This window comes from Pelodiscus sinensis, chromosome 21 (genome assembly GCF_049634645.1).
Source record: "Pelodiscus sinensis isolate JC-2024 chromosome 21, ASM4963464v1, whole genome shotgun sequence".
Lineage (NCBI taxonomy): Eukaryota > Metazoa > Chordata > Testudines > Trionychidae > Pelodiscus > Pelodiscus sinensis.
Window position 1 is genome coordinate 1,547,361 of NC_134731.1, and position 15,757 is coordinate 1,563,117.

General features: G+C 73.9%; 2 protein-coding genes across 2 annotated transcripts in view; one reads left to right on the forward strand and one right to left on the reverse strand.

The window, feature by feature from the left end:
• Nucleotides 1–5,525, forward strand: part of SUPT6H (SPT6 homolog, histone chaperone and transcription elongation factor) — a 46,471-nt gene extending 40,946 nt beyond the window's left edge. The window contains exons 31-37 of the mRNA XM_075904507.1: nucleotides 870–983; nucleotides 1,315–1,439; nucleotides 1,664–1,776; nucleotides 2,373–2,450; nucleotides 2,539–2,705; nucleotides 3,994–4,172; nucleotides 4,725–5,525. Coding sequence (XP_075760622.1) covers nucleotides 870–983; nucleotides 1,315–1,439; nucleotides 1,664–1,776; nucleotides 2,373–2,450; nucleotides 2,539–2,705; nucleotides 3,994–4,172; nucleotides 4,725–4,911 — 963 coding nt within the window. The 3' untranslated portion in view covers nucleotides 4,912–5,525. The remainder of the gene's footprint in view (nucleotides 1–869; nucleotides 984–1,314; nucleotides 1,440–1,663; nucleotides 1,777–2,372; nucleotides 2,451–2,538; nucleotides 2,706–3,993; nucleotides 4,173–4,724) is intronic.
• Nucleotides 5,526–7,159: 1,634 nt separating this feature from the next.
• PROCA1 (protein interacting with cyclin A1) lies at nucleotides 7,160–10,662 on the reverse strand. The gene is made up of 4 exons (XM_075905113.1): nucleotides 10,428–10,662; nucleotides 9,598–9,730; nucleotides 9,157–9,291; nucleotides 7,160–7,796 (listed from the first exon to the last, which is right to left on the reverse strand). The coding sequence occupies exons 1-4, from the start codon at nucleotides 10,660–10,662 to the stop codon at nucleotides 7,193–7,195; spliced, it is 1,107 nt and encodes a 368-aa protein (XP_075761228.1). The 3' UTR covers nucleotides 7,160–7,192.
• Between the last annotated feature and the right edge of the window lie 5,095 nt (nucleotides 10,663–15,757).

Here is a 15,757-nt window from a genome sequence, read left to right on the forward strand (position 1 = left end):
CAGCAGAGGGGAGCCAGGGCCGCAAGCGTGGACAGCCCCCCGCTACGTCACACCTGGGGCCCCTGTTCCCTCCGGGGCTGGCGGGCAGGTTGGGGGCAGCGTCCGGCTCTCCCGGCCCGAGCCAATGCCCAGAAGCCTCCCGCAGCCCTCGGGAACCTGCCTTGCGCAGCGAGACGCCCCCAGCCCTTGGCATGCCAGAGCCCGGGGACACGGGCTGGTCGACTGCGGGGGCGGGACGCCAGCGAGGGCTCCCCAGTGCGGGGGGGCCTGAGCCCCGGCCCGTGGCTCTGCCCCGTGGACAAGAATGCAGGAGATCCGCTAGCTGGGCCCTTCCCACGTCCAGTCCTGAGGGGCCCTTCCGGCCGAGCACGGTCCGCTGATCTCGGACGTGGGGCGGGGCTGGCAGGGGGGACTTGCCCTGGGGGCGGAGTCGGGAAGGAGATTTTCGTGGCCCGAGGTGAGATTTCCCGCGCCGCCCCTCGTGCCCGGCCCTGGGTGCGTTGCAGGCCCCACAGGGCGGTTCTTGGGGCCGCGCTTGCCCCCAGCTCCTTCGGCCTGCCGAGCGCCGGCCCCGTGTGAGCGCTCCCTGCCCCCGCGGTGCACGTCACCCCCGAGGGGCGGGGGGGCAGGGATGAGCAGCTCGGGGCCCGGCGCGATGCCCCTGCACACCCGCGGCTCCAGCAGGGCCGGGCAGGCCGGGAGAGGCACCTCTCCCTCGCTGCAGGGCTGGGCTCGGGGGGACGTCTCCCTGCCGCAGCCCTGAGCCCGTAGGCAAGCGGGGGGGAGGGGCTTGCTGAGCGTGACCGGCTCTGGGCGGCCCCTGGGAGACGCCTGCCCCTTGCTCACGCGGCTCGTCCTGCCCCACCAAGGAGTTCGAGGACCTGGACGAAATCGTGGCGCGCTACGTCCAGCCAATGGCGTCGTTCGCCAGGGACCTGCTGAGCCACAAGTACTACCAGGACTGCGGCGGCGGGGACCGGAAGGTGAGCGCCCGGGCTGGCGGCACGCGCCGGGGGAGGGGCCATGGCAGCGGCAGGAAGGCGTCGCTCCCTCTCCATCGCCCTGCGCTAGGGGAAGGCCTCAGCTGAGCTGTGCGTGCCCTGGGCCCAGCATGACGGGCTCCCCTCGCCCGCTGGGCCTCCCTGAGCGGCTGCAGCTCCGGGCTCCGCGCCGGGCGGGGGATTGGGACCCGGGGCTGGACGCTGCGGTGGAGCCGGCTGCCTGCGCCTGCTGCCTCCTGGGGCATCTGCCTGCGCCTGCGCCCCTCGCGCTGCCCCAGGCTGGAGCACTGGCCGGTCTCTCCCCTCTCCCCAGAAACTGGAAGAGCTTCTAGTCAAGACCAAGAAGGAGAAACCCACCTTCATCCCTTACTTCATCTGTGCCTGCAAGGAGCTGCCTGGCAAGTTCCTGCTGGGCTACCAGCCTCGCGGCAAGCCCAGGTGAGTGCGGGAGCTCGGGGCTGGCCGGGGCTCACGGGGCAGGCCGGCAGCTGTGAGCTGTGTCCGCCCCTCGCAGGGAGATCTGCAGGCCCTAGGCGCTGGCATTGCCGCAGGAGCGGCCGAGTGCTGTGGGGCTGGGCGCAGCCCCTTCCTGTCCCAGGCAGCCGTTGAGTCGGGTCTGGGCCCCGGCTGCGATCACCCTTCTCCCCTTCCTGGCCTGGCAGGATCGAGTACGTGACCGTGACGCCCGAGGGATTCCGCTACCGGGGACAGATCTTCCCGACCGTCAACGGGCTCTTCCGGTGGTTTAAGGATCATTATCAGGACCCGGTGCCAGGTGACCCCCCGTCCTGCTCGGCGGGGGCAGGTGGGGGTGGGGTCGCGCCTCGGGCAGCAGTTAGCGGGACGTGGGCGCTCGCTACGCGCCTGCTCCCAGCGCCAGGGCCGCGGGGCTCCCTGGCCGCCTCTAATTCCCGCTGGGCCCCCGCCGAGGGGTCGCTCCGCCCCTCCCGAATCCAGAGCCTGCCCCCCGGGTGTGTTGAGCTCTGGACTCGGCGCCGGAGTGGGACCGTCCCCCTGCCGCCTGCTGTCTGTTGGCGCGGCTCTCGCCCGTGGCATGGCCGGCGCCGCAGGGCTCGGCTGGCAGCGCCCATGCCTGGCCTGGCAGGTCCCAGTCGGGGCACCCGTCCGTTGGCGTTCAGAGCAGGGTGCCTGCGGGCAGCGTCCAGAGTCGATCCAAGCCCTGAGCTCTGATTGCATCCGCAGGCTGCCCGGGGGCTGGGCCTGGCATTGCAGTCTCCCCTGTCCCCGGCAGCAGACGCTCCTTGCTCCAGTCGTGCGTCAGCGGCTGCCCGCCCCTTAGCCGGGTGGGATCTGTTCAACCCCAGGCAGTAGCGGGCGCCCAGAGTGAATTAACCCCCCTTGTTCCACAAGGTATCACCCCGAGCAGCAGCAGCAGGACCCGGACCCCAGCTTCCATCAACGCGACGCCTGCTAACATTAACCTGGCGGGTGAGTGCCGGCCCCTCCCTGGCGCCCGCGCCGGCCCCGTCCCGCCGGAGGCTCGCTGGGCGTCACGGGCACAACTCGGCTCTTGCAGATCTGACGCGCGCCGTCAACGCGCTGCCGCAGAACATGACGTCGCAGATGTTCAGCGCCATCGCGGCGGTGACGGGGCAGGGGCAGAACCCCAACGCCACGCCCGCCCAGTGGGCATCCAGCCAGTACGGCTACGGGGGCAGCGGCGGGGGCAGCAGCGCCTACCACGTAAGTGGCGGGCTTGCGGGGCGGGAAATGCAGCGCTGGCTCCCACGGGACGTGCCATGGGCTCACAGCTACCCAGGCAGCTTGCATCAGCTGGGGCGCGCGTGGGCAAGGGGCCAGCTCTGCCTGGCTGCGCGTGCAGCCCCCTGCGCACTGAGCACCTGGCCCGCTGTGTCCCTGCATGGTGGGGGCTGGGGGCGGGGCCCTGCTGTGTCCCTGCATGGTGGGGGCTGGGGGCGGGGCCCTGCTGTGTCCCTGCATGGTGGGGGCTGGGGGTGGGCTGGGGGCGGGGCCTGGCTGTGTTCCTGCATGGTGGGGGCGGGGCGGGGCCCTGCTGTGTCCCTGCATGGTGGGGGCTGTGGGTGGGGCTCTGCTGTGTCCCTGCACGGTGGGGGCGGGGCTGGGCTGGGGGCGGGGCCCTGCTGTGTCCCTGCATGGTGGGGGCTGGGGGCGGGGCCCTGCTGTGTCCCTGCATGGTGGGGGCTGGGGGTGGGCTGGGGGCGGGGCCTGGCTGTGTTCCTGCATGGTGGGGGCGGGGCGGGGCCCTGCTGTGTCCCTGCATGGTGGGGGCTGTGGGTGGGGCTCTGCTGTGTCCCTGCACGGTGGGGGCGGGGCTGGGCTGGGGGCGGGGCCCTGCTGTGTCCCTGCATGGTGGGGGCGGGGCGGGGCTCTGCTGTGTCCCTGCATGGTGGGGGCGGGGCGGGGCTCTGCTGTGTCCCTGCATGGTGGGGGCGGGGCTGGGCTGGGGGTTGGGGTTGCCTGGGGGCGGGCCTGGCTGTGTCCCTGCACGGTGGGGGCGGGGCTGGGCTGGGGGCGGGGCCTGGCTGTGTTCCTGCATGGTGGGGGCTGGGGGCGGGGCCCTGCTGTGTCCCTGCATGGTGGGGGCTGTGGGTGGGGCTCTGCTGTGTCCCTGCATGGTGGGGGCGGGGCTGGGCTGGGGGTTGGGGTTGCCTGGGGGCGGGCCTGGCTGTGTCCCTGCACGGTGGGGGCGGGGCTGGGCTGGGGGCGGGGCCTGGCTGTGTTCCTGCATGGTGGGGGCGGGGCGGGGCTCTGCTGTGTCCCTGCATGGTGGGGGCGGGGCTGGGCTGGGGGTTGGGGTTGCCTGGGGGCGGGCCTGGCTGTGTCCCTGCACGGTGGGGGCAGGGCTGGGCTTGGGGGGTGGGGTTGCCTGGGGGTGGGGCTGGGCTGGGGCCTGACCAGGGACCTGTGGCTGAGACCTGCCGCTCCCTATCGGCGCCCCAGGCTGCTGGCTGGGGTCTGTCCCCGGCGTCAGCATCTCTGTCCCCGGCAGGTCTTTACAACTCCCGCCCAGCAGCCCGTGGCCACCCCGCTGCTGACCCCCAGCTACTCCTACACCACCCCCAGCCAGCCCATCACGACCCCTCAGTACCACCAGCTCCAGGCCAGCAGCACTCCCCAGTCCACCCAGTCGCAGCCCTCGTCCAGCTCCAGGCCAAGGCAGCAGCCCAAGTGAGTAGCCGCAGGGGGTGGCCAGATGGGCTGGGGGAGGGGAGGATGAGCTGCATGGCTGCGGCACTGGGGCCTCTCTAACTGTTTCCAGCCCTGTGCGGAATACATTTTGTTCTGTGCACCGAGGCATGTGCGGCTGTGCACCACCAGTAGAAACACAGGTTGCCTGCTCGGCAGCACCTGAATCTCTCCTGGGCGACCGCCGAAGCGCCCGGCTCACGGGAGGCCTGGCCGGGCAGTGACTCCGGCCGTGGTGCGGGGGGGCTAAAGGCGCCAGCCCCAGGAGCTGGAACCTGTCGGCCTGCAGCGAGGGCGGAACAGCCTGCGAAGAGACAGGCCGCAACGGTCCCGTTGGCTGTCGGCCACTCGGCAGCTACAAGGAATCTGCCGCCTCGCGCTGCGCCCTGCTCTAGGGAGGGGCACCGCCCCAGCCGCGCTGCCCTGTGGCCCGAGGAGACGTCCTCCTGCCCGGGCAGCTGGGGGCAGGGAGGGCGGGAAGTTGACCCGTTGGGCTCCTGCTGCTTGTATGTTTCACTCCCTGCCTCTGGCCAGGTCCAACAGCCACGCTGCCATCGACTGGGGGAAGATGGCCGAGCAGTGGCTCCAGGAGAAGGAGGCTGAGCGGAGGAAACAGAAGCAGCGGCTGACCCCTCGCCCGTCCCCCAGCCCCATGATCGAGAGCACGCCCCTGTCCGTGGCCGGGGACGCCACGCCCCTCCTGGACGAAATGGATCGATAGGCCTTGCAGCACCGGACCCTGCACCTCTGCTCTCTGGGGGGCTCCCTTCCCTCCCCGTCACTTCTTTTCTACTGCGCCCCCGGGTGGCAAGGGCCACAGGGCGCGTCTGCCCGGGAGCTGCCCGCCGTGGCGGGGCGGGGCCCCAGGTGCCCTGTGTGGGGAGCTCAGCCAAGCAGGTAATGGTGGAGCCAGACTCTAGCAATGCCCAGCGCCCTGCGTCCACAGCCAGAGACTAGAGCACAGCCTAGCTGGGAAGACGAGCGCTGCAGCCCCTCGGCCCGGCCCCACAGCTCAGCCCGGGGCCGCCGGAGTGCGTGCTGGGGGCTCCCCGGGGGCGGGCCCTGCAGCTGCTCCCCGGCGGGGTTCGCAGGGCGCCCGCGCAGCGCTGGGCCAGGGCTCTTGCCGGGAGAGGCAGCTGCGCGGCTTCCTCTGCTCCGGCGGGGTGGGGACAGTATTTATTGAGGGGTTTTCAGCCCGCTGCTTTGCCAAGGGGCGTGCGGCCCGTGGCCCAAGCTGAGGGGGAGGGGAACCAGCTGGAGGCGCTCATTCTCTGCCGTCCTGCTTCGCTCTGCGCCTGTACCCGCCAAGGGCTAATAAATAGTGTTTGTACCGCGCGGCTCAGGCGCTCTCTCTGCCCCGGAATCCTGGGGGGCGAGGGCTCCCGCCACCCCCCAGCAGGAGCCGTGTGAACGCAGCCACCGCCTGGGGGTCTGGCACAGCCGGGGCCTGTCCACTCCCGTCCCTCCGTGCTCTAGAGGCTTTGCCTGGCAGCCGCGGAGGCACTGCTGGCCCCACGATCCTCCGGGAGTCGGCCGCGGCCTCTGCCCTCAGCTGGGAACGGAGCCGGCGTCTCTCCAGGGACGAGGGGCCTGGCTTCCCCTGGGGGCCGGCCGGCCGCGTCCCTCCGTGCAGGAGGGCTCTAAGGCGCAGCCTGACCCCCTGCGCCTGGTTCATTTTGTTCAGTGCTGGCGGGGGCAGCAGGCAGCAGCCAGGGCTGCTCCTTGGGCTCTCCCTGGGTTGGGGCTTCCCTTTCCATCAAGAAAACTCTCCTTGTGGGATGTGGATTGGGCCGTGGCCCGCCACCTGCCCTGCTCTGAGGGGAGGGGAAGGTCTCTTGCAGTGAGTGAGCCTTTCGGGGGTGGAGCTGCTTGGCGGCAGGGTCTGCTGGGTCCCTCGGCGGGGGCGCGAGCCGTCCGTTACTGCCCCGCGGTGCCCAGACCTCGCCCGGCTCTGGTGGCCCCAGGCTGCGACTGGGCGAGGGGGAGGGACCACGTGAGGGTTCCCTGCTCTGTTCGCTCCCCGGGGCCCTGGCCTTGGCCGCCGGCGGCAGACAGGCGCTGGGCTGGCGGGGCCTTGGGGCTGACCTCGTCTGGTCGAGAGCAGCTGCCAGCAAACAGGGCCTGGGCTCCCCTGCTCCCTTCGCAAGCGGCCGTGTCCGGAGGCAGAGGCTGGCTGGGGGCCCTGGAGCTGCCCTCTCCCAGGCTGGCTCTGGAATGGTGACAGATCAATTTGCCAACCCCGCGTGGAGCCGACGGCGCTTTGAGTCTCGGCGGCCATGCTTGAAGGGCCGGGCCTAGCTCCAGGCCTGAGCTCGGGGAACAGCTGCTCTTATTGCACAGGGCAGGGGAGAGTCAGTTACGTGCCACCGGCTGGGGTCTGGCCTGGGCTCCTGGCCCTCCCTGCGCTTGAGCAGCGTTCAGAACCTGCCTTTCCTCGGGCGGGTCCGGGTGTAAAACCGCCCCTCCCGGCCGGCCCGCGAGCAGGGCAGAGAATTCGCTCTAAACCCCTGAGCTCTGTAAGCAGCTTGAGAAATGCTCCAGCCGAACTGGCTGAGTCAGCAGCTAGTGCCTGCCCCAACCAGTGCGGCCCAGCGGTGGGAGCTAAGCTGGGTCAGGGCAGGGGAGCACGTGGCCACAGGCCCTGGAAAGCAGCCCGGAGCCTGGCGTGAAATGAAACCGCAGGCAGGGGGAGCAGGGCCTCGGCCTTCTCTCACCTGCACTCGCGGTGGTAGGCCCAGGCTGACGGGAAGCAGCTGGTCCGGTGGGGCGGGGGCTGGGCTGGCTTCGTGGCTCCGGGCAGGAGTGCGGGGTGGTGACTGCCCAGGGCTGGCTCGGGGGCCTACTTGCCGACAAAGTAACGTGCAGTCGCCTCTTGGCTGCGAACGTTCCAGCCCCGCCGGGACGTGACCCCCAAGTCCTCAGGCGGCCCAGGCCCCGGGGGAGGTACAGACCCCGCTGGGCCCAGCTGCTGCATTGATCTCCTTTATTACACGCCAGGGCCCTCATAGCAGCTTGGGCAGAGGCCCAGCTCTCTGGCTCCTGCCCTTCCTTCCACTTCTTTCCCTCTGCCTCCTCCTGCTGGCGCCTGGGGGCCTAGGCGGGGTCCTGGCCTTGCCCTGGGGCTGGGCCGTGCCGGGAGCCTGCTCTGGCCCCCGCGGTGCCAAGGCAGCCGCTGCAGGGGCATCGTTCAGGATGGCATTGAAGGCGTTCTCCCTGCCCCCAGTGTCCAGCAGCTCCCGGCCCGCCTCTGCCCCCCCCAGGTGCTTAGAGGAGAGGGAGGCAGCCTCTGCAGCGGGGGTGGGGAGCCCCAGCACCCCTGCTGTGGATGGGCCTTTCTTCAGCCTTTTGCCTTTCTTGCTTTTCCCCCCCCTCTTCTTCCCTTGCCCCTGCTGCCGGCTGCCTGGCTTGGGCCCCGGGGCCAGCGATGTCCCGAAGCTGCCCAGCCCCTGGGTGCCGGTCCGGGCAGGGGCCCTCGACGGAGGCAGGGGGGTGCTGGGCAGGGCCGCTGGCCTGCCCACAGCAGCTGCGTCGATCCGCTCCCCGCCGAACTCGTAGAGCACCGGCTCCCGGGCCACGGCGATGGGCACCGTGTGGTACTTCCTGCACCTGGAGGGGGAGGCAGAGTCAGAGTCAGGGGGCAGCGGGCACGGGGGCGGGACGTACCAGAGGTACAGGTAGGGCTTGGCGCGCTGCTGGGGGGGGCGGGACGTACCAGAGGTACAGGTAGGGCTCGGCGCGCTGCTGGGGGGGGGGGCGGGACGTACCAGAGGTACAGGTAGGGCTCGGCGCGCTGCTGGGGGGGGGGGGGGCGGGACGTACCAGAGGTACAGGTAGGGCTCGGCACGCTGCTGGGGGGGGGGTCGGGACGTACCAGAGGTACAGGTAGGGCTCGGCACGCTGCTGGGGGGGGGGCGGGACGTACCAGAGGTACAGGTAGGGCTCGGCGCGCTGCTGGGGGGGGGCGGGACGTACCAGAGGTACAGGTAGGGCTCGGCGTGCTGCTGGGGGGGGGGCGGGACGTACCAGAGGTACAGGTAGGGCTCGGCGCGCTGCTGGGGGGGGGCGGGACGTACCAGAGGTACAGGTAGGGCTCGGCGCGCTGCTGGGGGGGGCGGGACGTACCAGAGGTACAGGTAGGGCTCGGCACGCTGCTGGGGGGGGGCGGGACGTACCAGAGGTACAGGTAGGGCTCGGCGCGCTGCTGGGGGGGGGGCGGGACGTACCAGAGGTACAGGTAGGGCTCGGCGCGCTGCTGCGGGGGGCGGGACGTACCAGAGGTACAGGTAGGGCTCGGCGCGCTGCTGGGGGGGGGCGGGACGTACCAGAGGTACAGGTAGGGCTCGGCGCGCTGCTGGGGGGGGCGGGACGTACCAGAGGTACAGGTAGGGCTCGGCACGCTGCTGGGGGGGGGCGGGACGTACCAGAGGTACAGGTAGGGCTCGGCGCGCTGCTGGGGGGGGCGGGACGTACCAGAGGTACAGGTAGGGCTCGGCGCGCTGCTGGGGGGGGGGGCGGGACGTACCAGAGGTACAGGTAGGGCTCGGCGCGCTGCTGCGGGGGGCGGGACGTACCAGAGGTACAGGTAGGCTCGGCGCGCTGCTGGGGGGGGGCGGGACGTACCAGAGGTACAGGTAGGGCTCGGCGCGCTGCTGGGGGGGGCGGGACGTACCAGAGGTACAGGTAGGGCTCGGCACGCTGCTGGGGGGGGGCGGGACGTACCAGAGGTACAGGTAGGGCTCGGCGCGCTGCTGGGGGGGGCGGGACGTACCAGAGGTACAGGTAGGGCTCGGCGCGCTGCTGGGGGGGGGCGGGACGTACCAGAGGTACAGGTAGGGCTCGGCGCGCTGCTGGGGGGGGGCGGGACGTACCAGAGGTACAGGTAGGGCTCGGCGCGCTGCTGGGGGGGGCGGGACGTACCAGAGGTACAGGTAGGGCTCGGCGCGCTGCTGGGGGGGGCGGGACGTACCAGAGGTACAGGTAGGGCTCGGCGCACTGCTCCTGGTAGGCGAACTCGAAGCAGGGCACCTGGATGACGTTGAAGAAGGCCTGGCCCACCACGCGGGAGGCCGTGTCGTTCACCTGCCGCAGGCACCCCTGCAGCCTGCAGGCCAAGGCAGAGCGTCAGGCGGGGCAGGGGCTGGGGCAGTGGAGGGAGGCGCCTTCCTGTCCCATCCCCCGCGCCCCGCTTCCTTTCCCCCTGCAGCCCCAGCCGCCGTGGGCCGTGGCCTTGCAGCTGTTGGGGGCAGCCTGCCGGTGGCTCCAGCCCGAGGCCTTGGGCCGGACGGGGGGGGGGAGGGGGTGTTCCCAGCCCGGAGCTGCTGCCAGCCGCTTGGTGAGGAGCGCCGGGCACTGACCTCGGGCCCTCCCCGCCCCGGGGCCCTCCCGCCGCCCCCCGGGCAGGCCGTACCGGCGGTCGCAGGCGCAGTGGCTCACGGTGTGCCAGCGCAGGTTGCGGTAGCCGTAGCGGGAGGTGAAGGGGTGGATGACGTGCTGGCAGTGGTCGTGCTCCCGGCAGCACCTGTCCGTCTCCCGGTGCTCCCCTGCGCGGCCGAGACACCGGTGCTCCCCTGCGCGGCCGAGACACCGGCTCAGCTCTGCCCCCCAGCCGCCCACTACCCTGACCCCCAGCCCCTGTGCCCCCTGACCCCCACTACCCTGACCCCCACGCCCCTGTGCCCCCCTGACCCCCCAGCCCCTGCGCCCCCCTGACCCCCCGCGCCCCCCCTGACCCCCCAGCCCCTGCGCCCCCCTGATCCCCCACTACCCTGACCCCCCCAGCCCCTGTGCCCCCCTGACCCCCCACTACCCTGACCCCCAGCCCCTGTGCCCCCTGACCCCTCACTACCCTGACCCCCAGCCCCTGTGCCCCCTGACCCCTCACTACCCTGACCCCCCAGCTCCTGTGCCCCCTGACCCCCCACTACCCTGACCCCCCAGCCCCTGTGCCCCCTGACCCCCACTAGCCTGACCCCCAGCCCCTGTGCCCCCCTGACCCCCCACTACCCTGACCCCCAGCCCGTGCCCCCTGACCCCCCACTACCCTGACCCCCAGCCCCTGTGCCCCCCTGACCCTCCACTACCCTGACCCCCAGCCCCTGTGCCCCCCTGACCCCCCCACTACCCTGACCCCCAGCCCCTGTGCCCCCCTGACCCCCCAGCCCCTATGGCCCCCCCCGACTCCCACTATACCCCGCCCCCCACCCCGGAGCCCCCTCGGGGGCCGGGCCGGGCGCTCACCCAGCTGCTCGTAGCTCTCGGCGTTGGTGCCGGCCCCGCACCACAGGGTGCCCGGGTAGGTGAAGCCCCGCTTGGCCCGTCTGCGGGCGGCGCCTCCCGCCGGCTCCGGCGCCCACGTGGCCCCCGGCGGCTGCCGCCCGCCCGAGCCCGGGGAGCCGCAGGCGGAGCGGGGCGGCCCGGGCTCTCGGCGCCCCGAGCCGCCGCCAGAAGGCAAAGGAGCCGCAGCGCCGCGCATGGCCCGGGCCCGTTCAGCACCGCGGGGCAGACAGCGCCCGGCGCCCGCCTTATAGAGCGCCCGGCCCCCCCCGGGTCCCGCCCCCCCCCGGGCCCTCCTCCCGCCCCCCCCCGCCCTGCCCCCGCCCCTCCCCCCGGGGCCTCCTCCCCCCCCCGCCCCCGCCCCCCCCGGGCCTCCGCCCCTCCCCCCGGGCCCCTCCACCCCCTCCCGCCCCCCCCGCCCCTCCCCCGGGCCCCCCCTCCCGCCTCCCCCCCGCCCTGCCCCCGCCCCTCCCCCGGGCCCTCCTCCCCCCCCCGGCCCCCGCCCCCCCGGGCCTTCCGCCCCCCCCGGCCTTCCGCCCCTCCTCCCGCCCCCCCCCGCCCTGCCCCCGCCCCTCCCCCCGGGCCTCCTCCCCCCCGCCCCCGCCCCTCCCCCCGGGCCCTCCTCCGCCCCCCCCGGGCCCCCCTCCCGCCCCCCCCCGCCCTGCCCCGCCCCTCCCCCCGGGCCCCTCCTCCCGCCCCCCCCCCCGGGGCCTCCTCCCCCCCCCCGGCCCCCGCCCCCCCCGGGCCTTCCTCCCGCCCCCCCCCCCGGCCCTGCCTCCTCTCCTCCCCCCGGGCCCTCCTCCCGCCCCCCCCCGCCCCTCCCCCCGGGCCTTCCTCCCGCCCCCCCCGCCCTGCCTCCGCTCCTCCCCCCAGGACCCTCCTCCTGCCCCCCCCGACCCTCTGCCCTCCCTTCCACCGCCCGCCCCCCCCTCCCGGTCCACTGGCCCCTCCTCCCGTTGGTGCCGGCCCCTGCCCTCCACCGCCCGCCCCCCCGGGGCCCTCCTCCCGTCCCCCCCTCAGCCCGGTGCCTTCCTCCTGCCCCCACAGCCCTGGAGTCTCCACCTCTCCCTTCCGCCTACCCTCCCCCCCCTGCCCTCAATCCCTCCCCCACCAACCACCCCGGCCCTTCACCCCTCCCCCCACCCCTCTGATCAATCCCTGCCCCCTCTACCCCTTGCACCTCTCCCCACGCTGCGCCCAGGGCCCACTGCCCCTCCCCTCCCCTCCACCACCCTCCGACCTGATCCCTCTGCCTCCCCTTCTTCTCCCCCCCCCCCCCCCCCCGAGGCCCGAGGCAGCCATGGCCGGAGAGGACACAGGCATTATATGCATGAGGTGCCCCAAAGGCTGGGCTGGATACCGGGCCGGGGGCTGGGCTGGGCCAGGGGCCAGGGGCTGGGCTGAGCTGAGCTGGGCCAGGCTGGGGACTGGGGCCTGGGGCCTGGGGCCTGAGCTGGGCTGGGCCGGGATGGGGGCCGGGGGCCGGGGGCCGGGGGCTGGGCCGGCTGGGGGCCGGGGGCTGGTCTGGGATGGGCTGGGCTGGGGCCGGGGGCTGGGCTGGGCCGGGCTGGGGGGCAGGGGATGGGCCGGGCTGGGGGCCGGGGGCTGGTCGGGGATGGGCTGGGGGCCGGGGGCCGGGGGCTGGGCCGGGCTGGGGGCCGGGGGCTGGGGGCCGGGGGCCGGGGGCTGGTCTGGGATGGGCTGGGGGCTGGGGGCCGGGGGCTGGGCCGGGCTGGGCTGGGGGCCGGGGGCTGGGCCGGGCTGGGGGCCGGGGGCTGGGCCGGGCTGGGGGCCGGGGGCTGGGCCGGGCTGGGGGCCGGGGGCTGGGCCGGGCTGGGCTGGGGGCCGGGGGCTGGTCTGGGCTGGGGGCCGGGGGCTGGGCCGGGCTGGGGGCCGGGGGATGGGCCGGGCTGGGGGCCGGGGGATGGGCCCGGGCTGGGGGCCGGGGGGCTGGGCCGGGCCTGGGGCCGGGGGATGGGCCGGGCTGGGCTGGGGGCCGGGGCTGGTCTGGGCTGGGGGCCGGGGGCTGGGCCGGGCTGGGGGCCGGGGGATGGGCCGGGGGCTGGTCTGGGCTGGGGGCCGGGCCGGGCTGGGGGCCGGGGGATGGGCCGGGCTGGGGGCCGGGGGCTGGGCTGGGCTGGGGGCCGGGCCGGGCTGGGGGCCGGGGGCTGGGCCGGGCTGGGGGCCGGGGGATGGGCCAGGCTGGGCTGGGGGCCGGGGGCTGGTCTGGGGCTGGGGGCCGGGGGCTGGGCCGGGCTGGGGGCCGGGGGCTGGGCCCGGGGCTGGGCTGGGGGCTGGGGGCCGGGGGCTGGGCTGGGCCGGGCTGGGGGCCGGGGGCTGGGCCGGGCTGGGGGCCGGGGGCTGGGCCGGGCTGGGCTGGGGCCGGGGGCTGGTCTGGGCTGGGGGCCGGGGGCTGGGCCGGGCTGGGCTGGGGGCTGGGGGCCGGGGGCTGGGCTGGGCCGGGCTGGGGGCCGGGGGATGGGCCGGGCTGGGCACTGCACACTGACACCATCTGCAGCAACAAGCCCAGCCCCAGCCTGACACATGGTCGGGTTCCCCTTGGGCGCTGGCTGCAGGGTGCCAGGGACCCAGGGCCAGTGGGGGATCGGGATCCCCACGTCTGGTGTTTGGTGCCACCCGGGGGGCAGGGCAGGGCTGTCAGGCGGGGCCTCCGCATGCACCTGCAGCCACCTGCCCTCGGCCACTGCCCTCCGCTGAGCTGACCTGGCTCGATGCAGCCAGCTCTGGGGCGGAGGTGGGAGCTGTCAGTGCCCTGAGTTTCTGACAGTCCCCGAGGAGCCTGCAGGATGCTGGATGGGTCTGAAGGGCCGGGGCAGCCCTGCCAGGGTGATGGGGGCTGTCTAGGTTGCTCAGCCCTGGGGCTTGGCCCCCCAAGGCCCTGCTGCGTGATGGCCCAGCAGGGCACCTGCTCACCTCCCTGGCAGCCAGCGCTGGGCAGCGAGGGCCACGTTGCTGCAGGGGTAGGCCTCTGAGCTCCTGCGGGGGAGGAGAGAGGGGGCAGCCCCCCCCACCCTGGAGCTGGCCTTGGATGGGGGCCCTGGGGTGCAGAGGGGTTTCTGGGGCTCCCTGCAGCTGGGCATGTGCAGGGACGTGCAGGAGCTGGGAGCTGGGGCAGAACCAGCCTGTGCCAAGCGCTGGGCTGGGGCCAGGATTTCCGGGGGGGGGGAATCGCAGCCAGGAATAGCCCTTGGCCCCTGGGACCAGGCCTGGCTCTGCCTGGCCCCCCTGCCCGACGCCCTCCCCAGTCTCCGTGGGCTCAGCTCTGGGACTGAGGGCCCTTCCCAGGCCGGGCCCGTGTAACGTCGCACCCGCCCTGCGCCTGGCAAGAGAAGGGTTAATCTGCTGCGTCCCTTCCCAGCGCCGACCCGCAGCTCCCCCAGCCCCCCCGAATGGAAGGGCCGGGCCGAGCCCCGTTGCCTGGCAGCCTGCAGTGGGGTGATGTGGCAGGGCCCATAGGACTCTCGCCTCCCCCTGAACACGCCATCGGCCCCTCCATGGCCCCGGCCCGGCCCTTTGTGCTGCAGCAGGCAGGGCGGGAGCCCCGGGGGCCCAGGGACGCCGGCCAGGAAAGCCTCTTTCCGGGGGCATGTTCATCAAAGTTGCATTAAGGAATCTGGGCTGGATTACGGAAAAGCTGCACGATCCGCCGGGGGGGCAGGCAAGGCAGCTGCCACCAGCACCCTGTTCTCCCGCAGGGCCAGACCTGCCCCTCTGGGCTGACGGAGCCTTTCTGGCCCCCCTGCCACAGGGGAGTCCAGAGGTACCCGGGCTGGCCGGCGCGGCTCAGAGCTACCTCCCCGGTACAGCAACAGCCCCCCGGCCCGGGCTCCAGCAGGCCAGAGTCAGGCATGAGACGCACCGCGGGGCCCCGCGAACTCAGCTGAAGCGTCAGGCCTCGGGCTCTAGGGAGGGGCCCGGAGCTGCCCCCCAGCCCAGGTCGGGTGCTACGGCTCCAGAACCTTGGGCTGAGTTGCTGCAGGCTTATGGCAGGCTGGTCCGGGACGCTGTGGGCACCCCCGGCACGGGCTCAGGCTCCACCTGGCTGACTCGGGGGGACGTGGGTGAGCGGCGAGGAGAATGGGACTGGGAGCTGCCTGCTAGCCAGAGGCCTGCTGGGTCACCTCCATGGCCAGGGCCCGGGCAGCCCAGGCCCATGTGGCCTCCTTGGCCTGCGTTTGGAGGGGAACTGGCCCAGCCTTGGCCGCCGGCAACTCGCTTCCACCCTCCTTCGCTGGCTTCATGGAGCCCGTGGGGGACTGAGACTCAGCCCGGCTCCCCGGGCCAGAGCCGGGCCCTGGCAGCGCAAACTGCCTTGGAGAGACTGGGGGGCGCTGTCTGTCCACCCCTGCCAGAGCGTCCACCCCGGGACAGCCCCTCACCCTGTTCTCGGGCCCCGGCTGTGGGGAGCAGAGGGCAGCCAGGCTCCGGTGGGTAAGATCCCTTGGACGCCCCCCAGTGACAGATGCAGGCAGCCCCCTGGGGCCCTGGCACCCCCCCCCGGAAGGAGAACAGCCCACAGCCCCCACTGCTCCTGCGCCAGTCAGGGTCTGGAGAGGCTCCCCCATGCAGAGGGGGAGGGGCTGCATGTGGGGGGCTACTCCCAGAGCCATGGGGTTGCAGAGAAGGCTGCGAGAGCCTGGCCAGGGCCTGGCATCGCTGGGCAAGGCTGCAGTGTCCCCTGCGGCCGTTACACCCAGCCCCTGCCCCGAGCACTTGGGGCTTCTACGTTCTCATGGCGCTGCCTGGCCATTCACCCGGAGCCCCCGGGCCGGCTCCTTCTCCCCGGCTCTGTGACCCGGAGCCCCCCGGGCCGGCTCCTTCTCCCGGCTCTGTGACCCGGAGCCCCCGGGCCGGCTCCTTCTCTCGGCTCTGTGACCCGGAGCCCCCGGGCCGGCTCCTTCTCCCGGCTCTGTGACCCGGAGCCCCCGGGCCGGCTCCTTCTCCCGGCTCTGTGACCTGGAGCCCCTGGGCCGGCTCCTTCTCCTGGCTCTGTGACCCGGAGCCCCTGGGCCGGCTCCTTCTCCTGGCTCTGTGACCCGGAGCCCTCGCGCTGGCTCCTTCTCCCGGCTCTGTGACCCGGAGCCCCCGCGCCGGCTCCTTCTCCCGGCTCTGTGACCCGGGGCCTAGAACCCAGCACCAGCTCATTCCGGCACAGGCCAGGGCCAGGCCCTCCAGACGCACGCAGCTGCCACGCTTTGCCGCTCAGCCTGCCCCAGCCTGCGACGTGGCCACTCTGTCACTGGCGGCTGCACACGGCTCTGGGCAGCTCGGGC